This window comes from Mesoplodon mirus (genome assembly GCF_964341445.2).
Source record: "Mesoplodon mirus genome assembly, chromosome: 7".
NCBI lineage: Eukaryota > Metazoa > Chordata > Mammalia > Artiodactyla > Ziphiidae > Mesoplodon > Mesoplodon mirus.
In genome coordinates this window covers 59,817,470-59,843,002 of record NC_138983.1, presented here as the reverse complement: position 1 = coordinate 59,843,002, position 25,533 = coordinate 59,817,470, and the positions used below count along the sequence as shown (strand labels likewise).

The window sequence follows — 25,533 nt, the reverse complement described above, 5'->3', positions numbered from 1 at the left end:
GATAAACAGCTCATCAAGCACCATGAAAAACCATGGTAACACAGTATAACAAAAAGAACATGACAATTCTTCAGAAACCAAACTTAAAGCCACAAAATAATGTGTTCTAACTGACAGAGAACTCAAAATAGCTGTCATAAAGAAACTCAACGAGCTACAAGAAAACTCAGAAAGGCAGTTCAATGAACTCAGGAATAAAATGAATGAACAGAGGAATAATTTACCAAAGAGACTAAAAATCTACAAAACAACCAAACAGAAATCCTGAAACTGAAGAACTCAAGAAATGAGATAACACACTAGAAAGCATTAGAACAGACTGTATTGAAGAGAGAACTAGCAAGCTCAAAAACAGATATAGAAATGGCTTCAATCACAGTTCGGGTTGCCCTGCCTAGGAGCTGGTTCCCATGGTGTTTTCTGCTCAAAAGGGAGAGTATATCCACTCTCTATATGCCATCAGTTCATATGCCCTCTGGCGTCACTTGCCTCCAGGAATCCAATGCTTGCCTCCAGGAATCCAACGTTCCAATTCAATCCTCTCTCTCTCCAGATTTCAGATCCATCAAACGAATCACTATCTATGGCAGCTATAGCATTATGAATTGTATTTCTTAAAGAATAAGACTTGAAATTCGACTTCCAGGGAAGATGGCGAAAGAGTAAGACGCAGAGATCACCTTCCTCCCCACAGATACACCAGAAATACAGCTACACGTGGAACAACTCCTACAGAACACCTACTGAACGCTGGCAGAAGACCTCAGACCTCCCAAAAGGCAAGAAACTCCCCACGTACCTGGGTAGGGCAAAAGAAAAAAGAATAAACAGAGACAAAAGAATAGGGACGGGACCTGCACCAGTGGGAGGGAGCCGTGAAGGAGGAAAGGTTTCCACATACTAGGAAGCCCCTTCGCGGGCAGAGACTGCGGGTGGCAGAGGGGGAAAGCTTCCGAATCGCGGAGGTGAGCACAGCAACTGGGGTGCGGAGGGCAAAGCGGAGAGATTTACGCACAGAGGACCGGTGCCGACCAGCACTCACCAGCCCAAGAGGCTTCTCTGCTCGGCCGCCGGCGCGGGCGGGGCTGGGAGCTGAGGCTTGGGCTTCGGTCGGATCGCAGGGAGAGGACTGGGGCTGGCGGCGTGAACACAGACTGAAGGGGCTAATGCGCCACAGCTAGCCGGGAGGGAGTCTGGGGAAAAGTCTGGACCTGCCGAAGAGGCAGGAGACTTTTCCTTCCCTCTTTGTTTCCTGGTGCGCGAGGAGAGGGGATTAAGAGCGCTGCTTAAAGGAGCTCCAGAGACGGGCGCGAGCCGCGGCTGAAAGCACGGACCCCAGAGACTGGCGTGGGACGCTGGGGCTGCTGCTGCCGCCGCCAAGAGGCCTGTGTGCGAGCGCAGGTCACTGTCCACGCCCCCCTTCCGGGGAGCCTGTGCAGCCCGTCACTGCCGGGGTCCCGGGATCCAGGGACGGCTTCCCCGGGAGAGCACACGGCGCGCCTCAGGCTGGTGCAACGTCACGCCGGTCTCTGCCGCCGAAGGCTCACCCTGCACTCAGTGCCCCTCCCTCCCCCCAAGCCTGAGTGAGCCAGAGCCCCCGAATCAGCGGCTCCTTTAACCCCCTCCTGTCTGAGCGAAGAACAGATGCCTGCTGGCGACCTACACACAGAGGCGGGGCCAAATCCAAAGCTGAGACCCGGGAGCTGTGAGAACAAAGAAGAGAAAGGGAAATCTCTCCCAGCAGCCTCAGAAGCAGCGGATTAAAGCTCCACAATCAACTTGATGTACCCTGCATCTGTGGAAAACATGAATAGACAACGAAACATCCCAAATTGAGGAGGTTCTTGGTACTGCAGCCAGAAGTCAGTGCTGTGCCTCTGAGGTGGGAGAGCCAACTTCAGGACACTGGTCCACAAGAGACTTCCCAGCTCAACATAATATCAAACGGGAAAATCTTCCAGAGATCTCCATCTCAACACCAGCACCCAGCTTCACTCAACGACCAGCAAGCTACAGTGCTGGATACCCTATGCCAAACAACTAGCAAGACAGGAACACAACCCCACCCATTAGCAGAGAGGCTGCATAAAATCATAAAAAGTCCACAGACACCCCAAAACACACCACCAGATGTGGACCTGCTCACCAGAAAGACAAGACCCAGCCTATCCACCAGAACACAGGCACTAGTCCCCTCCACCAGGAAGCCTACACAACCCACTGAACCAACCTTAGCCACTGGGGACAGACACCAAAAACAACGGGAACTACGAACCTGCAGCCTGCAAAAAGGAGACCCCAAACACAGTAAGATAAGCAAAATGAGAAGACAGAAAAACACACAGCAGGAGAAGGAGCAAGATAAAAACCCACCAGACCTAACAAATGAAGAGGAAATAGGCAGTCTACCTGAAAAAAAATTCAGAATAATGATAGTAAAGATGATCCAAAATCTTGGAAATAGAATAGACAAAATGCAAGAAACAGTTAACAAGGACCTAGAAGAACTAAAGATGAATCAAGCAACGATTAGAAACACAATAAATGAAATTAAAAATACTCTAGACGGGATCAATAGCAGAATAACTGAGGCAGAAGAACGGATAAGTGACGTGGAAGATAAAATAGTGGAAAAAACTACTGCAGAACAGAAGAAAGAAAAAAGAATGAAAAAAAATGAGGACAGTCTCAGAGACCTCTGGGACAACATTAAACACAACACCAACATTCGAATTATAGGGGTTCCAGAAGAAGAAGAGAAAAAGAAAGGGACTGAGAAAATATTTGAAAAGATTATACTTGAAAACTTCCCTAATATGGGAAAGGAAATAGTTAATCAAGTCCAGGAGGCACAGAGAGTCCCATACAGGATGAATCCAAGGAGAAATACACCAAGACACATATTAATCAAACTGTCAAAAATTAAATACAAAGAAAACATATTAAAAGCAGCAAGGGAAAAACAACAATAACACACAAGGGAATCCCCATAAGGTTAACAGCTGATCTTTCAGCAGAAACTCTGCAAGCCAGAAGGAACTGGCAGGACATATTTAAAGTGAAGGAGAAAAACCTGCAACCAAGATTACTCTACCCAGCAAGGATCTCATTCAGATTTGATGGAGAAATTAAAATCTTTACAGACAAGCAAAAGCTGAGAGAGCTCAGCACCACCAAATCAGATTTACAACAAATACTAAAGGAACTTCTCTAGGCAAGAAACACGACAGAAGGAAAAGACCTACAATAACGAACCCAAAACAATTAAAAAAATGGGAATAGGAACATACATATCAATAATTACCTTAAATGTAAATGGACTAAATGCTCCCACCAAAAGACACAGACTGGCTGAATGGATACACAAACAAGACCCATATATATGCTGTCTACAAGAGACCCACTTCAGACCTAGAGACACATACAGACTGAAAGTAAGGGGATGGAAAAAGATATTCCATGCAAATGGAAACCAAAAGAAAGCTGGAGTAGCAATTGTCATATCAGACAAAATAGGCTTTAAAATAAAGACTACTAGAAGAGACAAACAAGGACACTACATAATGATCAAGGGATAGATCCATGAAGAAGATATAACAATTATAAATATTTATGCACCCAACACAGGAGCACCTCAATACATAAGGCAAATACTAACAGCCATAAAAGGGGAAATCGACAGTAACACAATCACAGTAGGGGACTTTAACACCCCACTTTCACCAATGGACAGATCATCCAAAATGAAAATAAATAAGGAAGCACAAGCTTTAAATGATACATTAAACAAGATGGACTTAACTGATATTTATAGGACATTCCATCCAAAAACAACAGAATACACATTTTTCTCAAGTGCTCATGGAACATTCTCCAGGATAGATCGTATCTTGGGTCACAAATCAAGCCTTGGTAAATTTAAGAAAATTGAAATTGTATCAAGTATCTTTTCTGACCACAACGCTATGAGACTAGATATCAATTACAGGAAAAGATCTGTAAAAAATACAAACACATGGAGGCTAAACAATACACTACTTAATAACGAAGTGATCACTGAAGAAATCAAAGAGGAAATCAAAAAATACCTAGAAACAAATGACAATGGAGACATGACCACCCAAAACCTATGGGATGCAGCAAAAGCAGTTCTAAGAGGGAAGTTTATAGCAATACAATCCTACCTTAAGAAACAGGAAACATCTCGAAAAAACAACCTAAACTTGCACCTAAAGCAATTAGAGAAAGAAGAACAAAAACACTCCAAAGTTAGCAGAAGGAAAGAAATCATAAAAATCAGATCAGAAATAAATGAAAAAGAAATGAAGGAAATGATAGCAAAGATCAATAAAACTAAAAGCTGGTTCTTTGAGAAGATAAACAAAATTGATAAACCATTAGCCAGACTCATCAAGAAAAAAGGGAGAAGACCCAAATCAATAGAATTAGAAATGAAAAAGGAGAAGTAACAACTGACACTGCAGAAATACAAAAGATCATGAGAGATTACTACAAGCAACTCTATGCCAATAAAATGAACAACCTGGAAGAAATCGACAAATTCTTAGAAATGCACAACCTGCCAAGACTGAATCAGGAAGAAATAGAAAATATGAACAGACCAATCACAAGCACTGAAATTGAAACTGTGATAAAAAATCTTCCAATAAACAAAAGCCCAGAAGCAGCCGCATAGCACAGGGAGATCAGCTCGGTGCTTTGTGACCACCTGGAGGGGTGGGATAGGGAGGGTGGGAGGGAGGGAGACGCAAGAGGGAAGGGATGGGGGAACAGATGTATATGTATGACTGATTCACTTTGTTATAAAGCAGAAACTAATAACAAAAAAATAATAAATAATAAAATAAAATAAACCTCTAAAAAAAAAAAAAAGCCCAGGACCAGATGGCTTCACAGGCGAATTCTATCAAACATTTAGAGAAGAGCTAACACCTATCCTTCTCAAACTCTTCCAAAATATAGCAGAGCAAGGAATACTCCCAAACTCATTCTACGAGACCACCATCACCCTGATACCAAAACCAGAAAAAGATATCACAAAGAAAGAAAACTACAGGCCAATATTACTGATGAACATAGATGCAAAAATCCTCAACAAAATACTAGCAAACAGAATCCAATAGCACATTAAAAGGATCATACACCATGATCAAGTGGGGTTTATCCCAGGAATGCAAGGATTCTTCAATATACGCAAACCAATATGTGTGATACACCATATTAACAAATTGAAGGATAAAAACCATATGATCATCTCAATAGATGCAGAAGAAGCTTTCGACAAAATTCAACACCCATTTATGATAAAAACCCTCCAGAAGGTAGGCATAGTGGGAACTTGCCTCAACATAATAAAGGCCATACGTGACAAACCCACAGCCAACATCGTTCTCAATGGTGAAAAACTGAAACCATTTCCATAAGATCAGGAATAAGACAAGGATGCCCACTCTCACCACTATCATTCAACATACTTTTGGAAGTTTTAGCCAAAACAATCAGAGAAGAAAAAGAAATAAAAGGAATCCAAACAGGAAAAGAAGTAAAGCTGTCACTGTTTGCAGATGATATATTATACATAGAGAATCCTAAAAGTGCTACCAGAAAACTACTAGAGCTAATCAATGAATTTGGTAAAGTAGCAGTATACACAATTAATGCACAGAAATCTATGGCATTCTTATACACTAATGATAAAAAATCTGAAAGAGAAATTAAGGAAACACTCCCATTTAACACTGCAACAAAATGAATAAAATACCAAGGAATAAACCTACCTAAGGAGACAAAAGACCTGTATGCAGAAAACTATAAGACACTATTGAAAGAAATTAAAGATGATACAAACAGATGAAGAGATATACCATGTTCTTAGATTGGAAGAATCAACATTGTGAAAATGACTATACTACCCAAAGCAATCTACAGATTCAATGCAATCCTTATCAAACTACCAATGGCATTTTTCACAGAACTAGAACAAAAAATTGCACAATTTGTGTGGAAACACAAAAGACCCCGAATAGACAAAGCAATGTTGAGAAAGAAAAATGGACCTGGAAGAATCAGGCTCCCGGACTTCAGACTGTACTACAAAGCTACAGTTATCAAGACAGTATGGTACTGGCACAAAAACAGAAATATAGATCAATGGAACAGGATAGAAAGCCCAGAGATAAACCCACGCACATATGGTCACTTTATTTTTGATAAAGGAGGCAAGAATATACAATAGAGAAAAGACAGCCTCTTCAATAAGTGGTGTTGGGAAAACTGGATGCCTACATATAAAAGAATGAAATTAGAACACTCCCTAACATCATACACAAAAATAAATGCAAAATGGATTAAAGGCCTAAATGTAAGGCCAGAAACTATCAAACTCTTAGAGGAAAACATAGGCAGAACACTCTATGACATAAATCACAGCAAGATCCTTTTTGACCCACCTCCTGGAGAAATGGAAATAAAATAAAAAATAAACAAATGGCACCTAATGAAACTTAAAAGCTTTTGCACAGCAAAGGAAAACATACACAAGATGAAAGGACAACCCTCAGAATGGGAGAAAATATTTACAAATGAAGCAACTGACAAAGGATTAATCTCCAAAATATACAAGCAGCTCATGCAGCTCAATATCAAAAAAACAAACAACCCAATCCAAAAATGGGCAGAAGACCTATATAGACATTTCTCCAAAGAAGACATACAGATTGCCAACAAACACATGAAAAGATGCTCAACATCACTAATCATTAGAGAAATGCAAATCAAAACTACAATGAGGTATCACCTCACACCGGTCAGAGTAGCCATCATCAAAAAAATCTACAAACAATAAATCCTGGAGAGGGTGTGGGGAAAAGCGAACCCTCTTGAACTGTTGGTGGGAATGTAAGTGATACAGCCACTATGGAGAACAGTATGGAAGTTACTTAAAAACTACAAACAGAACTACCATATGACCCAGCAATCCCACTACTGGGCGTATACCCTGAGAAAACCATAATTCCAAAAGAATTATGTACCAAAATGTTCACTGCAGCACTATTTACAATAGCCAGGACATGGAAGCAACCTAAATGTTCATCGACAGATGAATGGATAAAGAAGATGTGGGACATATATACAATGGAATATTACTCAGCCATAAAAAGAAACAAAACTGAGTTATTTGTAGTGAGGTGGATGGACCTAGAGTCTGTCATACAGAGTGAAGTCAGAAAGAGAAAAACAAATACCGTATGCTAACACATATATATATATATGGAATCTGAAAAAAAAGAAGGCTCTCATGAACATAGTTGCAGGGCAGGAATAAACCAGCAGACATAGAAAATGGACTAGAAGACATGGGGCGGGAGGGTGAAGCTGGGGCGAAGTGAGAGTAGCATGGACATATATACACTACCGAATGTAAAACAGTCCGTTGGTGGGAAGCAGCAGCATAGCACAGGGGGATCAGCTCGGTGCTTTGCGATGACCTAAACGGGTGGGATAGGGAGGATGGGAGGGAGGCTCAAGAGGGAGGGGATATGGGGACATGTGTATGTATGTGGCTGATTCGCTCTGTTGTGCAAGAGAAACTAACATAGTATTGTGAAGCAGTTATACTCCAATAAAGATGTTTTTAAAAATATAAATAAATAAATAAATAAACCTAATTTTTAAAAAATGTTGGCTTGGGGTCCAATCGACAATTGCTTTTCCCCATCATCATTAAATCCCTGATTGAACACTTGCTGAGCTCCCTGTACAGGCTCCCAGGACATTGCTTCATGAAGGCATCAGTAGAAGAAGATGCAGTTATTTCAGAGTAAAGGAGAAAGCTTGTTTTTCTATTTACAATAGTTCTGACACCAAAGCAATTATCCTAGTCCCAAACTCTCTCAAAGCCAGTGGGCACCAAGGGTTGGGAGGTAGACGCAGCCGGTTCCAAAGCAAGCATAAGGAGGTGAATTTTCTGTAAAGAATTTTAAAATAGTAATAAAACTAACTAAAAGTCAATCTGATTTTTATCACATTGCATGACTATGCTAAACAGTGTTAGTGATATAATAACCCTCAAAGAAAAATCTTTTGTTGGTCTAAGTTCTATACAATTGATATAGTTACCGTTGTGTTAAAATAAAATACATGTAAGCTTCAAACTATCACTTTTTAAAACTAATCCATTAAAACATTTTATTCCACACGCAAGTTAATTTGGAAACCTATCAGTTACATAGTCAGATTCAGCCACATGTATTATTTTTCATAGTATTGATAAATTCATAACAATTTGTGATCTTTCAAGCTCACTTGAGGCACATTTTGTACCTCCAACCCTTGTGGTAGAACATAGCCCTGCTTCTAAAACTATAAATTTAAAATAAACAATCCTGGTTGTATGAGATTTTTCTTTCCTGAGTTGTTTTTGTTTTAAGGTGAAGTTTCAGATGAGATCAACCAGACACAAAAGTATCTACAAACAGCCAGAATATGCCTTGTACAACATACAGTAAGATACCAAGGTTTAAAATGGTTCCTTGAACATCAATCCTCAAAAACTGGAGAGAAAGCCATTAACTATGCACCAACAAAATGTAAAGAAATTGACATAGACAAAAAGTTTGAATACTGCCAGGAGAACAAACAAGAGATGATGATCTTGAAGCAGGAGACAGATGGGACCCCAGGGGCAAACGGTCAAAGTTCATTCCCTGTGGACCAACACTCCGAGACGGAAATAACAAAACAATTGAGAGAGGAGGCTGGGCCCTGCCCAGGTATGAGGTAAGAGACCACATATTTCTCATTCTCAGAGTCAGGAGACCTCCCCGACTACACATGTGCAGAAAGGCTCCTTGGAGGCCAAAAGGGGAGTGATGCTAACTGATGCCAACTGATGCTCACTACCCATAGGCCTCTTCAGTAGAATCCATCTTGGCTAAGAGATGCGTGTGCATACATGGGAAGATCCCGAGATACACCCAATATGGACTCTGAACCAGACAAACCAAAATGATTGGCCAAAGGAAACACAGAAGAAATGCCCCATATAAGTGATTTAAACTGCCACAAGGGCGTGACTCTCTCCCTGAGCCCACCCATGTGTCTATCCACACGTACTTTTTTTCCTATTAAATACTTTACTTGTTTCACTACTTTCCATCTTTGTGGGAATTCTTTTTCTGCAAAGCCATAGGGCCAGGGCCTTGTCACTGACCACTGGTCTAGTGGATAGGATTCGGTGCTCTCACCACCGCGACCCGACCTCAATCACTGGCCAGTAACTGAAACCCTGCTTCAAGCTGCTGCAGGCTGAGGCCACCCTAGATCAGCCTCACATAACCAAAAAAATAAATATGGACAATGTTTGATGCTGTACGTTTTGACCAAGAGGACATTCCTTTTTTAAAGTAATAGGTCAAATAACACCAGTGTCAATGTTCATTTTCTCTGACTTTTGCAAAGAAGAAAATCTTCCCAAGTTTTTACCAGTAGAAATTTATGATGAATTTTCTGATGACGACGTTACAGTGAAATGTGGAGATAACTGAAAGCTGCAAGAATCGATCCCAAAGAAACAAGACACCAACAGTATTGTAATTTCTGGAATTTATTGTGAAGTGTGGTTTGTATAAATTTCTGCCAACATATCCATATGTTTAAGACTTTTCCTATTTGCATGTATGTTGCTTCAGACAAAAGAAACTTTTCAAAATTAAAATAGCAAGAGGTGTTCTCTGGTCACCTAAGAGGAAGACAGAATGACAAATCTAAATATGCTTTCTAACAAACATGAATATGTGTCTAGGGCTTCTGTAACAAAGTGTCACAAACAGGGCAGAAATTTACTGTCTTGTAGTTCTGAAGGCTAGAAGTCCAAAATCAACCTGTCAGTTAGGCCATGCATTCTCTGAAGGATCTAGGGAAGAATATGTTCCATATCTTGCTCTTAGCTTCTGATGTTTGCCAGAAATCCTTGGCTTGCAACTAGGCAACTCTGATCTCTGCCTTCCGGGTCACATGGCATTCTGTGTGTCTCTGTCTCTCCACAGGTGTTCTTTTTATAAGGCCATCAGTAACTTTGGATTAGACTCCCACCCTAATCCAGTATGACCTCATCTTAACTAATGACATCTGCAAGGACCCTGTTTCCAAATAAAGTGACATCATGAGGTACTGGATGAGAGAGATGCAGGCTATATGGGGGTGGGGTAGGTCTTAGCATATCTTTTTTGTGGGGGGGGACATATCTGAATCCATAACAAAGAGCAATTTTGACCAGGTCATTGCAAATCGGCAGACACGAAGGCTCAAAACCAGAAACTATAATGTTACTGTTCATTACTTTAACACATAAATGCATAGGTATGGTTTTCCCATTTTAAAATAAAAAACACACTGATGTAATTTAAAAGTATTAGCCCATTATTTTTCCTTGGAGTGCGGTAATTCTTCTTGAACCGGGATGATTATATGTACTTTGTGAACTAAAAATGCCACCTGCCATATCAGTAAACAAAGGATGTTGCAGCCATCAGCCACTACAGGCACCCCGGACAGCACACCCTGAGGAGACTCAGGATGAGAAAACACAGGATACTGGTCCCAAATAGCTGAGGTGCAGATCAAAAGAATGATTTCAGTGAGCCCAGATTCTTGCATCGTCTCGTGCATAGAAAAGCGCTAAATTCCTTAACTTGAGATATCTGGTTTTCTTTTATGAACAGTAGTCTTCTGATGCTCCAACTACCTGGGTTTTGCTGCAAAAACTCCTATGTATCCTGGTCCCCACCCCACCCCGACCCCACCCCTTGCCTCTTCAGAGCAGCCTCTCAGAGTTATCTGAGCTGCTGTGTTCCTGGCTTAAGTCCTCAGTTTTGTCTGACAAATAAAACATAACTCTCAACTTTTATGTTGTGCTTTTTTTCAGTCAACAACTTAAACCAAAGAAAATTTTCACCATCTGCGTTTCTTTCATATCATTGTTATCCCACTCATTTCACCATTACTACTGAAAACAATTTTCTTTTAAAAATGAGACGCTCAGGGTGTGGGACGCGCCGCGCCTCAGGGAGGGCAGGGCAGCCAGCCTGAGGGACCAGGACCCCGCCAGGCACTTTCCCCTCAGGTACTCACTTTTCTAGCCGACACAAGGCGGACCTTGCCAGCGCCCTACGGGCCACAAGACGAATGACGCAGCATCAGAGAAACCCGACAGCCGGGTCACTCCACACCAGGGGGCGCCTGGTTCCCCGGCCGACAGGGAGCGTTCCCGGGGGCCAAACCCCACCAGGCTCGCTTCCTCTGGAAGAAGTCAACGCCCCTTCCCCGCCCTCCCCCAGGCTGCCAACGAGGCAGGCTCTGATACACATGCGCAAACACGTCCACCACGCACCAACGTATGGCGCATGCGTCCTCTAAGCTCCGCCTCTCCGCCGCGTCTCCCCTGGAGTTTCCAGTTCCGGCCTCACAGGGGCTGGAAGAAGCTGGGAGCATGCGGCTGTCGGTCGCGGCTGCCATCTCTCACGGCCGCGTATTCCGCCGCCTGGGCCTTGGTCCCGAGTCCCGCATCCACCTGCTGCAGAACTTGCTCACGGGACTGGTGCGACACGAACGCATCGAGGCGTCATGGGCACGCGTGGACGAGCTGAGGGGCTACGCGGAGAAGGTGAGGGGCGGGACCCTCTTGTTCCTCTCTCGGGTCTGGCCTGGGGAGGCGGGATCCGGCTGGAGTTGGGGAAGAATTGGGACCGCCCTGGTAAGCTGTGCCCGAAGGCTGATTCCCCTAATACAGTGAGCGGAACCTACTCCTCCGGCCCCTCTCACTGAAGACTGGTTAGGGCTGCGGAGTTAGAGGTTGCCTTAATTGGCGAGATGCTTTGTTGGTGTATGAAGTGAGTAGATTGCAGTCCGGCATTTAAGGAGTAAGATTGATGGCCTCCTTTCTTGCTCGAGTTGGGTCAGTGATGTTATATCCTCGCAGCTCATCGACTGTGGGAAGCTTGGAGACACCAACGAACGAGCCATGCGCATGGCTGACTTCTGGCTCACGGTGAGTGCATCCTGTCTGCCTCCCAAATCTCATCCTTTGCTCCCTAAGTGGGAGGGGGTTGTTAGAGGAAAGGGAACTGGGCGGAATTAAGATAAGGCACACGCTTATGGACAAATGTGAACTAAATTAGAGATCTGTGTCCTAAATTGAATTCAATGTGAATCTCAATCTGCACAACTGCCTGTAACTGATCCACTCTGTGTAATTTTGACTCTACCACATCAGAGGGTGAGGGAAGGGTGTGTGTGTGTGTGTGTGTGTGTGTGTGTGTGTGTGTGTACCCTACCTTTGGGAGTGCTGAAAGTTAAATGTCTCTGCGGTGGTGCCTGACTCTGCTGTCTCCTGGATAACTCTCCCCTTCCAGGAGAAAGACTTGATCCCAAAGCTGTTTCACGTACTGGCCCCTCGGTACCAAGGTCAGAATGGGGGCTACACGAGAATGCTGCAGATCCCAAATCGGAATAAGCAGGATCGGGCCAAGATGGCAGTGATCGAGTATAAAGGGAACTGCCTCCCACCCCTGCCCCTTCCTCACAGAGACAGCAACCTCACACTCCTAAACCAGCTGCTTCAGGGGCTGCGGAAGGATCAGGAAGCAAGCACCCACAGCTCCCACACAGTTCGAACACCAGAGATTTAACTGGAGCCAAAGGGTATGTGGCCCTCATCAGTGCCCATGATCCACAGGCCTTGGGAGCTCTTTTAATCTCTAAGAAGAACTGGATCTTGAGTTGTAAAATGAACTGTCTGATTGGAGCCCAAAACCTTCTGGGAGCCAGATAACCCTCTCTTTGCACAATAGATAAAATTCATTGTATGACTATATGTAAACTGATTTTTTTTCCTCTCCCCTTGGGATTTCTGGAGAATGAGAACTGTCCACATGCTCGGTCTGTGTGGGATAGTAAATTCATGGTGTATGTTTCTGGTTCTTAAATCTGGGTTGGGTTGGGTTAGCACAGTTTTGTTTTTTTTAATGCTAGATTATATGGGGTATGTATCCTGTAATTCCAACCTTAGCCCCCCAGAGGTGATTGAGTTTTGATATCTAGCATAGAGACTGAGCCCCAGGGATTTCTTAGAGAAGGATTACCTCCTGACAGGGGTGGGAGGGTGAACATCTAGAAGCGAACTTTCTGTAATAATCTGGTACTCTAAGAACCTTCAAGGTTCCATTCCTCCGTTTCTGGACAGGATCACATATTACCCTTAAGTGTTCACCTCAAGCCCTGAATAGGCCTCAGAGGAGAGGACCTGAGAACTCAGATGTACCACCACCCTGGCCAAGGGAGTGGAAGTGTTCAGCAGAGGATGTTGACTCCAGGATAAGCTCCTTCCTCTTGGGGTGGGAGTGGAAGGGTGAAGGAGAGGGTTGAAGTGGGAAGAAGGTTAGGAAGTTAAACCTGTGGGAATTTCCTGGAAGTTTTCAATCTGGGCCTCTCTGGGAACTCGGAAAAAGGAAATCCGGCTTCAGAATGGTCAGGGCATGTGAAAAGTAGGAAGTTCCTTTATGTGCACTAGTTACTGTGAAGCCAGATTTGGCCCAGGCAGGCTGCCCATCCCTCACACTCAGGCTTGACAGGGGTGATAGTCGTGGGAAGACTTGGAGCTATCATCCCTGCATGAACACGTGATAGCAGGGCCTAGCAAATGCCATCTTTCTAGTAAAGTGGAAAAAAACAGATTTTTATCTTAGGCCAGACCTACAGAGGGGGTTTGGCCCACCAAACCCAACCATTGTCTGAGATAATAAGGCTGTGGGTGGAGGGGTCACTGGTCTAGCAGACAGATATTAGCTTCAGTGACAGAGCTATTCTGGTACTATTTCAGTCCAGCTGCCCTCGTCTGAGACTCACCTGCTCCCAACAGGGGTCTCATCTCTTTTACTTTACTCCAGTTGGTCTTTCACACTATTGCCAGAAAGCTCTTTCTGACAGTATATTTTGAGTGACATATAGTAGACACTCAAAACATTTATTGAATAAACCTACACCTCTGAATGCTTCTCTAAAAAAATTTGCCCTCTTTCTGTCTTTTTGGTACAAACATTCACCTCAGCCAGATGTCTTGGAGTCATCCTTGACTCCTAGAGAAAGCTCTTTCCTTAAAATTAAAACCATATCTTTAAGTAACGGTAACAGGTGAGTTACGGCTGGACTCTCACAGCTTTTCCTCCTGGCCCCCAGAAATATAACTTCCTTTGGGGCTTTCAGTAGTTCCCTAAGTGCTTCTTCAGCATCTGCTAGTACCCAGCATCATTTTAGGCACTAGGGATATACTAGTTGAACAAGTGTCAGCCATATGTCGGGCCCTGGGCTACATACTAGGATATAGAAATGAGAAGAAACAGGCTTTGCCATAAGGAGCTTACAGTCTAATGGGCCACTTCTCCTGCCACAGTGGTCTCAAGAGACACTGCATCCCCTTTATTATTTTGGAGTACATGAATCCTAGAACATTTACTAAAGGCTCAGGGATTAACACAAGGGAAATAAACAACAATGTAGCAGTTTTACTAATCTGGCCTATAAATGGTAACTCTTCACCTAAATTGGTGGAATATGCCCCCAAGTCCATCCAGGCATCTCTTTAATAAATTCCAAACTCCCAAGAGAGGCCTGGATGCACTGAAATTCCCTCTTACTTTCAAAGGTTCACTGTTCAGGCCCCAGTTCTTCACTACAAGGTTCACAGTTATGCCCATCCCCCTCAAAAGGTAACAAATTTCCTCTAGCCTCAATAGATCAATGACACAGTGTAAGCCCAAGATCTAGAGGAGACACAATTACAAAAGTCAGAGACTGTTTCCTTACATTCATCTTCTGCAGTCAAATTAGCACATCATGTGAATTTTATCAATCTGCAGACACCTCTCCCTAGTCTGAGATCCAAGACATCCTTATCCTGGATTACTGCAACAGCCTCCTAACTTGCCTTCCTCCCCACTGCAGCCATGGTGATAGGAATCTGCTGTCTTACTTCTCTGCTTGATCTCCAGTGGCTCTTCTCTTCCTGTAGGGAAAGAGTCCAGATTCCTTACCATGACTCCCCTCGGTCAGTAGGCACCTGCTCGTTGCTCCAACTTCTTCCTTTGCCTCTAATTTTATGCTCCAGAGTCTTGGAAGGCCTTATTTTGACTGTTTCCCTATGCAGGTCTCTCCCTAACACCTGTTCACCTACCACCCAGAAAACCCTCCCCTTTTTACCTACCTGCCTTGTACACAAACTTTTGGCATCTCCTGGGTGAATGCTCTGACCATCTCCACACCTAAGTTCATTACTTTGTGACCCTAGGTGCCACTATGGTATTCCCATAACGCACTGGATTTACCACATTGCATTACAATTCCCTGCAGTGGGTTAATTCCCGAACATCCACCCCAGGTTAGTCTAAGGCAGTCCTGCTACTTCCATCCCCTAGCTATTGATGGATTCAGGGATGGACAGGCCTTAAATAACTTGAGGCAATGAGATTCCAGGCTCTACTCTGCTAGATAAGAGTAACATTGCTTGTTATTCTGATAAACACAGGGAACTGGCTCTAGGCTGAAGATGACAGAGTGGCAGGTCAGAACAACTAAAAGATACTATATAGTAAGAATCTTTAGTGACTACTCCCATTTGTGCCTGAGTTTTCTGTTAATTGCTACTGAAAGTAATCTGGTAAATGATTTTGTACTGTTGAATCTTTAGTGTTTCCCCAAATTTTTTTTACTGTGACCCACAGATCAAAAAACACATCAGAACACGAAATTGACATGTATATATATAATTGAAACAAAAGCATCACAAAACATTATTTGTACAAATATCATGTGCACCGATATTGTCTACTCTTTTCTAGTTTACTCTTTTAAAATGATGGTCCCATTTCACTAAGTTGATTCTACAACTCACTAATGTTTTACAGCCTTCTCTGAGAAACACTGATCTAAACCAGCGTTACAGTGATTCACCATTACCTTTGCTGGATAAAATCCAGGCCTCTTATCATGGCACAAAGGCCATCTATGGCCTGGTCTCAGTCACCTCTCAGGCTCGTCTCCTACCATTACCTGCTACCACCCGTCACAGGAAATTAACTTGTTATTCTCTGAATATATCATACCTTTTTTCATGATGCTGCCTCTACTATTGTGCTTGCCCTGTTTCAAATTACCTCCTACACGTCGTTCAAATCTCTACTCAAAGTCACTGCTTTGAGGCCTTCTCCAAACTCCACATCATCCTCCAGATGGGGCTAGGTCCATTCCTGGGTGCAGTAATAGCCCTTGGGTCATATGTCTGTCAAAGCATTCATTACACTCTACTACAGTTGCCTGTCTGCTTGACTGACTCCTTCACTCAACTGAGCTCCCAAAGCCAGGAACTGGGACTCATTCTTCTGGGTAACTCTATACCTACCACTGGACCTGATTCAATATATGTTTATTAAATGAGGAGGAGTAAGCTACATGTTGTCTATGACATAGTCAACTCCCTGGCTTAGCTGTATAAAACCAAAAACATGGTACTGTGTGCAGGGACAGTGCTAAGCTACCCTGCTGAGTATACCAAGGCTGAAGAAATGGGCTCCTTCCTCTCCAGGGATTTCAGTGTTCATAATATAATGACAGTCAAGAATGTAAGCATGTGTCTAATTCATTTCCCACACATCTCATATTTCAATTTCCTGAAATATTTCTAACCTACCTACAGACAGAAAACACCTATACATTTTCCAAGACATAGCCAAAAGCCAATCTGATGCCTCTTCTGAGAAGTATTCACTGAATTCTGCAAGCTAAGTTAGGGACTTTTCCAGTGGTCCAGTTTCACACATACATCCTTCATTGTAGCAATGGCACAATTACATTGTTCAGCACCCATAACTAGCTGATTTATTCCTAGAGGGTAGGGGACATACCTAATCAACTCTTGGGCTACCCAGTAGAGAACATGGAACAAAACAGGCGTCTATAAATGTCTGTTGTACTAAGTTCTTCAGCCTAGCTCTGCATTTTAGGTTTACTAACTCCTCCCTTCCCCAGTTTCCTCTTACTTCATCTGAAAATGAACTTCCTGCAACACTGATTCCCCATTGTTCACTACTGGGTAACGTCTGTACCCTTAAGGTTTTCCTCTCCGTGCCCTTAAATGTGGGGGCATATTGTAGCTCTCTGACTCAGGGACATGAATTCGGTAGTTAAATTTGAGATGCCCCAATGATAAAAATGGTCTGTGTGCTTATATTTTGAGGAAAGGAGTTTCAACTTTTTCTGATATTTTGCATTCTGTTCTACAGTATATATGTTTAATATAAAAGTAATGTTTTTAGTTCTTACAAGTTAAATATTGTACATTGCACACATACATACGCACACAATTCTATCAAAATTGATGCTCTAAGCTCTAAGAAGATGAGCCTTGTTTACACTGTGTCTTCACATATGCCTTGGCACACCAACTGTGTAGCCCAGCATGGGAAGCACAGCATTAAAGTTTTACTGCTATTCACTTCAAGGAGATGAAAATGCAAAAGCTGTACCTAGAGATGTCACTGAAAACTCAATACCATTGTTCTGACTTAATTTCTAACTTCTTTTCCTTAAAGTGGTCTCAGAAGCTTTCCTACAGTTATCTTTTCCTTTTATCCCAAAAGGAACAAAAGAAAGGAAAAATAGTTCAGTTTTATATGTGCTGAGTTTGAGATGCCTGGGAGCATGTGGAGATTAGGAAAGAGTTCTTCGCCGGGAAAAGAGATTTGGGAGTTCTTGGCAATTAAAGCTAAGGAGATGGATGGGATGACTCAGAGTGTATATGTAGAGGGAAAGGAGACTGAGGTCGGACATTAGAGGACAGACAGGATGCAGAATCTGTGAAGGAGACTGAGAAATTGCCTTACAGAGAGGAAAGAGAACCTGCAAAATTCATCACAGTACCCAGTACAGTGTCTTCCTTGTACATAAGAAACACTCAAAAATAATTATAAAATGAATTTAGCAAGCATAGTCCTTTTTCATTCAAAGCACTGTGCTAGTATAGAGAATACAGGGATGACTCCTTCTGGGCCCATCAGGCCAGTTGGAGAGACAGATCATGAATAAGTATAACATAATAAGACAGGTAGCTAAGAAAGTGGTGTGCACAAGGCATACTGGAGTACCAAAAAAGGAGGAGGTCAATAAGGAACTTTTCAGAGGAAACAATGCTAGGGCTGCATCTTGAAGAATGAATAGGCATTCATCAAGCTTTGGGTAGAGAGGTCCTCTGGGAGGGCATTCCAGGCAGCAAGATCTGCAGGTAGAAGTGCACTGAATTATGAAACAGAATGGAGTGGTTAAGAAATTCCAAGTAAGTAATTTGGTACAGCTGGGATTTAGTTTTGAGGAAGAAGTGGAGGAAATGAAGCAGGAAAGCCAGGCAAGATCAGGTTACAAAGGACCCTGTAAGACATGATAAAGTGCTTGGATTTTATCCTGAAGACCAGGGGAAGCCACTGAAGGATTTTTAAATGGAGAGAAAAGGGATCAGATTTACAATTCAGAAATATCATTCTTCCATCAGACCGGAAGATGGGTTAGGGGCCAAGACTAGAAGCAAGGAAACTGAATAGGAGGCTAGTTAAGGAATCCAAGGGGAGTTGAGGGAAGGCTAGACTAGGCCAGAAGCATGGGGGAAGGAGAGAAGCCAACAGATCAAACAGATATACAGGAGATAGAATAGACTAGACATTGTGTGTGACTACATGATAGAGGAAGGTAGAGGAAGAAGTTAAGAGTCAAGCACAATACCAAGTTTCTACTTGGGCAGTTGGGTGAAGTAATTCCATTCACAGAGAGTGAGGATAGCAGAGGAGAAGCAGATCTGAGATTCTGTGATGAGCTTTGTTGTAAACATATTCATGTTACAGAGTTGTCTTGTGAACAGTTGTTCTGGAGCTCAAAGGATATAGGTAAGCCAGCAATACAGATGTGCTATTCACACATAGGAGGAAATTGAAGCAATTGGACTAGATGAGATTTCCCAGACAAAAAATATAGAGTAAAAGTAAAAGAAAAAGGATAGAGCCAACATTCAAAGGCCAGACAGAAAAAAAGAGAAGCCCTCGGAGGAGGGTGAAAAGAAGGACCACAGCGAGAACACTGGTGTCTCAAAATCCAAGGGAGGTGGGGTCAAAAACATCCCCCTCAGAGTCTGAGGTCCTAAGGACAGACACTAGATGATTTTTGTATTCTTAGAACCTAATGTTGGCCAGGCTCCAGAATAGTGATTTAATGAGTATCTTTGGCCATTGGACTTAAAGATTAGGATGTTCACTGTTGACCTCTAATGGAGCAGTCTCTTGAGAGGGGCAAAAGCAGAAACCATAAAGACAACTGGAGAAGTTTGGTGACAATGAAAAGAGAAGATACGGCAGCAACTTGAGAGGAAAGGAGATTTAAAAAGTGAATTTTGAAGATTAATGTATTTATTTTTTGCTATGGTCTGAATGTTTATGTCCCCCCCAACCCAGATTCATATGTTGAAATCCTAATGCCCAATTTGATGGTATTGGGAGGTGGGGCCTTTGGAAGGTGCTTAGGTCATGAGGGTGGAAGCCTCACAAATGGGAATATTGTTCTTATAAAGGAGACCCCACAGAGATCTCTTGCTCCCTCCACCATGAGAGGGCACAGTGAGAAGGTGCTGGCTGTGAACCTGCACGAGGGTCCTCACCAGAACTCAGCCATGCTAGTACCTTGATGTTGGACTTCCCATCCTCCAGAACTATGAGAAATAAATTTCTAATGTTTATAAATTACCCAGTCTGCAGTATTTTGTAATAACAGCCCAAATAGACTAAGGCAATTTTATAATGAGTACTTTTTCCAGGCCTTAGTTATGGAGATAGGCACTTAAGTGTTTATATAGCTTTGAGGGAGAAGTCCAAAATCTTGTGTTGAGGGCAAAGGGGATGGAAGAGAGCTTTCTTGTTTGCCACTGTGGCTTCCATGGCTCCTCCACCTTTATGTAAAGCCTCTTTTCTTTGGGGACTTGAGACCTTGGTTGACCACCTCCTCCTGATGTTCTTGGCCTTAGCTGCTACAGGATGCCTAAAGCACCTGCTGGCCCAACGTACAGGAAGTCACTTGGCAAGCTTGCAGTTTGAATGTGTCTGCCTTTGAGGAGAAAACATACACAGTGTATAGCCCAGAGCTAGTCACAAAATGAATCGTTAAATTCCATCAGTCTCAGACCTAACAGGACGGGCTAGAGCAGACAGACAAAATATCAGGAATTCCGAACATGACTGAGAAGTCAACATGGAGCTAGCAGAGATAAAAGCAAGTACAGGAAAAGTCAAAACTCTGAAGGGGTTTTGTAACACTAAGAACCCTACCCCACATCTGTCTTTTTTATAACAGACTGGGCCAATCATGCCAGGCTGACTGGGGGTGAAGGTGGGGGAAGACAGCTTCTGATCACTCACACATTCATTCAAGTCTTAGGCCCAGGGCTTCCCTGGTGGCGCAGTGGATGAGAGTCCGCCTGCCGATGCAGGGGACACGGGTTCGTGTCCCAGTCCGGGAAGATCCCACATGCCGCGGAGCGGCTGGGCCCGTGAGCCATGGCCACTGAGCCTGCATGTCTGGAGCCTGTGCTCTGCAACGGGAGAGGCCACAGCAGTGAGAGGCCTGCGTACCGCAAAAAAAAAAAAAGTCTTAGGCCCAGAGTCTTACTCACCATCCCAACCTTGGATGCCCCATTCAACACTGCCTCTGGGCCTTCCCTGCTGGCGCAGTGGTTAAGAATCCACCTGCCAATGCAGGGGACACAGGTTCGATCCCTGGTCTGGGAAGATCCCACGTGCCGCGGAGCAATTAAGCCCATGTGCCACAACCACCGGGCCCACACGCCACAACTACTGAAGCCTACGCATTCTAGGGCCTGCATGCTGCAACTACTGAGCCCATGTGCTGCAACTACTGAAGCCTGTGTGCCTAGAGCCCGTGCTCCACAACAAGAGAAGCCACCACAATAAGAAGCCCATGCACTACAACGAAGAGTAGCCCCCACTCACCACAACTAGAGAAAGCCCGTGCTCAGCAACGAAGACCCAATGCAGCCAATAAATAAATAAATAAATAATTTAAAAAAATTTTTATTAAAAAAAAGACTCTCGCCCCATAGTTCTTTATTGTTCTCTCCTACTGAAGCCCATCAATCCAGCCCGCTCTGTTTACCAGGCCTTCGACCCTTTCATGACCAGATCTACTTTAGCCCTGAAGCTTTATGCTCCAGAATCTCACTCTCTAGACCCAGCTTCTTGCCTCTGGATCTCCCTTTGCGCACATATCAAAATTTCAAACTCTAGAAACTCTAGTCCTCTGAACTCTTTTCTCCCTGTATACACCAGGCCTTTCTTCCTTTTCAACCCAGCCTGGATATCATGATCCAACTTCATCTGTTCTCATGGCAGCCCCTACTCAACCCCATGTCTTTCTCTCCCACCCACTTATTAATTACCAGATTTCTCTACTCCTGTGCCCTCATCACTAAGAGCTCCTAGGAACAAACAATATGACACAACCACTGGCACTGGGATCAACAGAACCAGGCCCTGAACACAATAAGCCTGGATTGCTCAATCCTACCATCTCTTTGACCCCTGCAAACTCTCTCCACTTTTCTTAAACTCTTTGTATCATCTTCATCTCTTAGTATAAGCACTTAACTTCACCTCCTACTTCCCAGAAAAAAAAAAAGGAGGCTGTAGGCATGGTCTTCTCAATTCCCTACCCTCCTGATCTTTATCTATATCTAGGAACTAGGCAATAAGTTGAAAAAATATTCACTGAAGACAGTTCACCCAATGACCATGCTCCCAAAAGCTCAATTCATCAAATTTTCCAAAGTTCTCAAGTTTAAAAATTGTTGGTTTTGAGCACCAAAATCTATTTGGTAGAGTTATCAATTCACCAAAAATTTGTTTCTATCAATAATGTATAAAATTTATAGAAATTGTGTTGTGTGGAAAGATTTAATAACCTTATAGATTTACTCTTTTTTCTTTTGCTTTTTTTTTTTAGTTTTAGTTTTCAATTAATTTCAGCTTGATTTAGTTTAGTTTTAGTTTAAACAGAGTCTTCTCATTAGGTCTGTTGTATAACCAGATTTCAATCAAACTCTGTTGAATGTCACTTTTGTGTGTGATACTCATATCAGAAACTTAGGATTCAGATGCCTAAAATGAATATATAATACTCATTTGACCAAGCTGATAAAAAAAAATCTAGGAATTAAACAAAGTTACAAACAGCACTAACTCATTCTGTGAAGCCATTATTACTGTGATACTAAAACCAGAAAAAGACATTGCAAGAGAAGATCAATATCCCTTATGAATATAGGTGCAAAATTTGCCAACAGAATACTAGCAAACTGTATCCAACAACACACACAAAAAATTATACACTAGGACCAAGTGAGCTTTACACCAGAAATACAAGGTTGGTTACCATTCTGAAATCAATCAGTATACAAAAATCAATTATATTTCTACACACTAGCAAGGAATGATCCAAAAAATAAATTAAGAAAACAATTCCATTTACAATAGCATCAAAAAGAATAAAATGTTTAGGAATAAATTTAACAAAAGAAGTACAAGACACACACTGAAAACTACAAAAGATTATTGAGAGAAAATGTAAAATGCCTAAAATAATGTAAAGATAACACATGTTCATGGATTTGAAGACTTAATATTGTTAAGGTGCAGATACTCCCCAAATTGACTTAGAGATTCAACACCATCCCTATCAAAGTCATGCTGCTTTTTTTTTTGCAGAGATACTAAAATTCATATGGAAATTCAAGAGACTCAGAATAGCCACACAAAATAATCCTGAAAAAGAACAAAGTGGGAAGACTCATACTTCCTCATTTTAAAACTTCTACAAAGTAATCAAGACTGTGTGGTACTGGCATAAGGACAGACGAGTAGATCAAGGAAACAGAATTGAGAGGTCAGAAATAAACCCTTAGATTTATAGTCATTTTTTTCTTAACAAGGATGACAAGAAAATCAAATAAGGAAAGACACGTCTTTTTAACAAATAATGATAGAGCCAGCTATCCACATGTAAAAAATTAAGGTTGGACCGCTACCTCACACCACATACAAAAATTAATTCAAATGGATCATAGACCTAAATGTAAGAGCTAAAACTATAAAACTGTTTAAAAAAATAGCAGTAAATCTTGTCCTTGGATTAGATGATGATTTCTTAGATAGAATGCCAAAAACACAAGCAACAAAAGGAAAATGAGAGGGAGAAGGGGCAACATAGGGGTGGGGAAGAAAAGGGTTATTTAATGTGATTATATGAAATCATGTGTGTGAAACTTGAAATTTTAAAGTGCTACAGAATTTAAAGAATCATTCAATTTAAAAAAGTTTTTTAAAAAAGGAAAATAAGATAATTATTTAAGGAACAGAATATCCAAGAACTGTGGGACAATAACGAGAACTGTGGAACAATAACAAAATGTATGGAATGGGAATACCAGAGGAGAAGAAAGAGAGAAACAGAAGAAACATTTGAAGTAATAATCACTGAGAATTTTCTGAAATTAATGACAGACACCAAACCACAGATCCAGAAAGCTCAGAAGACATCAAAATAGACACTGAAAAAATCTACACCTAGGTGTACAAAACTGCAGAATATTAAAACTACAGAAAATATTCAAACCACAGAAAATCAAAGACATAGAAAATCTTGAAAGAAGCCAGAGAAGAAGTTATACAATGGCCAATAAGCATACAAAGAGAGGCTGAACATCATTAGTCATTAGAGAAATGCAAATCAAAACCACAATGAGATACCACTTCATACCTGCTAAGATGATTATAATAAAAAAGATAAACAATAACAAGTGTTGGCAAGGATGTAGAGAAATTGGAACCCTCATACACTCCTGGTAGAAAGGTAAAATGGTGAAGTTGCTGTAGGAAAGTTTGGCCACATTTCCTCAAATATTTCCTCAAAATGGTGAGGAAATACATAGTTACAACGTGTATCATACCAGCAATTCCACTCGTAGGTATATACCCAAGGATATTGAAAAAGTATGTCTACACAAAAACTTGTATGCAAATGTTCACAGCAGCATTATTCATAATAGCCAAAAAGGGCAAAAAATCTAAATGTCCATCAACTGATGAATGAATAAACAATGTGATATATCCATAGAATGGAATATTATTCTGCCGTACAAAAGAATGAAATACTAATGTATTCTACAACATAGATGAACTTCAAAAATAGGATAAGTGAAAGAAACCAGACACAAAAGGCTACATATTGTATGATTCCATTTATATGAAATACCCAAAATAAGCAAATCCACAGAAGCAGAAAACAGATTATTAGTTGCCAGGGGCTGAAGGGAGAAGGAAATGGGGAGTAACTGCTAGTGAGTTATGGGGTTTCTTTTGGAACAATGAAAACATTCTGGAATTTGATTGTGGTTGATGGATATACACCTGTGAATATACTAAAAACCACTGTGAACTATACAGTTTAAAAGGATGAACTTTATGGTATATAAATTGTATCTCAATAAAACTGTTATTTAAATAAAAAATAAAATCAAAGTAAAAACTTTATTTAGAAGTAGTAGCAACTACATAATCAAGGATAAGAATAAGCAGAGATATTCCTAAAGTACAGTCATCCTATTGTGACATGAATGGGACTGGCAGAAATTCTACAAATGTTTCTTCGATGTCACTATGGCAGGAGGCCCATTCATCAATGGTCATCATGAGATCTTAGAACAATTATCTTGAACTAATGAACTTATATAATTAATTTTATCACTTACTGTAGTAACTATTAATTCCATTTACCAACCAGTATGGAAGTACAATATGGCCATATTTCAGCCCATGTCTATATACCAATTAAAATTATAAGTGCACAAAAAAGTGTTTTTAAAAAGGAAATTATTAGATTGAAAATGTTTTGAAAGAGAGAACCCCCCTGCCACAAGATTGTTTATATTTGACATTTGAGTCATTGCACAACACTTGTAGAACAAAATACACAAGAACTCATTCTCAAAATTTAGATTCAAAGTAAGGAAAATTTTAGATTACACTGAACTTTGGCCAGCCATGGCAAAATGACTTCAGTGAAACAGCAAATAAATTAAAACTAAAACTGAGCTAAACTACACTTCAAATGAGTCAACTGATAATTTGTAGAAATGTTCAAAAGTAGTTAAAATCCATACAACCATGCAATTGTTGTAAACTTTACACATAATTAAAAGAAACAAAATTTTGGTAAATTTAGAAAATTGGTGAATTTCAGCAAATGGATCATTCTGTGAACTGAAATTCAGAGAACTGGCTCTCCTTACTTCCTATCCCAGAGGATAGGAGTCCTTCCTCTTCGCCACATTTAATCCCTCCACCTGTGTTCTAGATTCCA

General features: G+C 41.6%; 2 protein-coding genes across 3 annotated transcripts in view; one reads left to right on the top strand and one right to left on the bottom strand.

Annotated features, from left to right (window-relative positions):
• LOC309808696 (olfactory receptor 10A2-like) overlaps positions 1–11,307 on the bottom strand; it is a 101,390-nt gene extending 90,083 nt beyond the window's left edge. For both annotated transcript variants that reach the window (XR_014294774.1, XM_082629273.1), the window contains exon 1: positions 11,152–11,307. The gene's annotated coding sequence lies outside the window, so the exon portion shown is untranslated. The remainder of the gene's footprint in view (positions 1–11,151) is intronic.
• Positions 11,308–11,474: 167 nt separating this feature from the next.
• On the top strand, positions 11,475–12,890 carry MRPL17 (mitochondrial ribosomal protein L17). The gene is made up of 3 exons (XM_082627902.1): positions 11,475–11,683; positions 11,999–12,067; positions 12,432–12,890. The coding sequence occupies exons 1-3, from the start codon at positions 11,510–11,512 to the stop codon at positions 12,705–12,707; spliced, it is 519 nt and encodes a 172-aa protein (XP_082484028.1). The 5' UTR covers positions 11,475–11,509; the 3' UTR covers positions 12,708–12,890.
• The last annotated feature ends 12,643 nt before the right edge of the window (positions 12,891–25,533 follow it).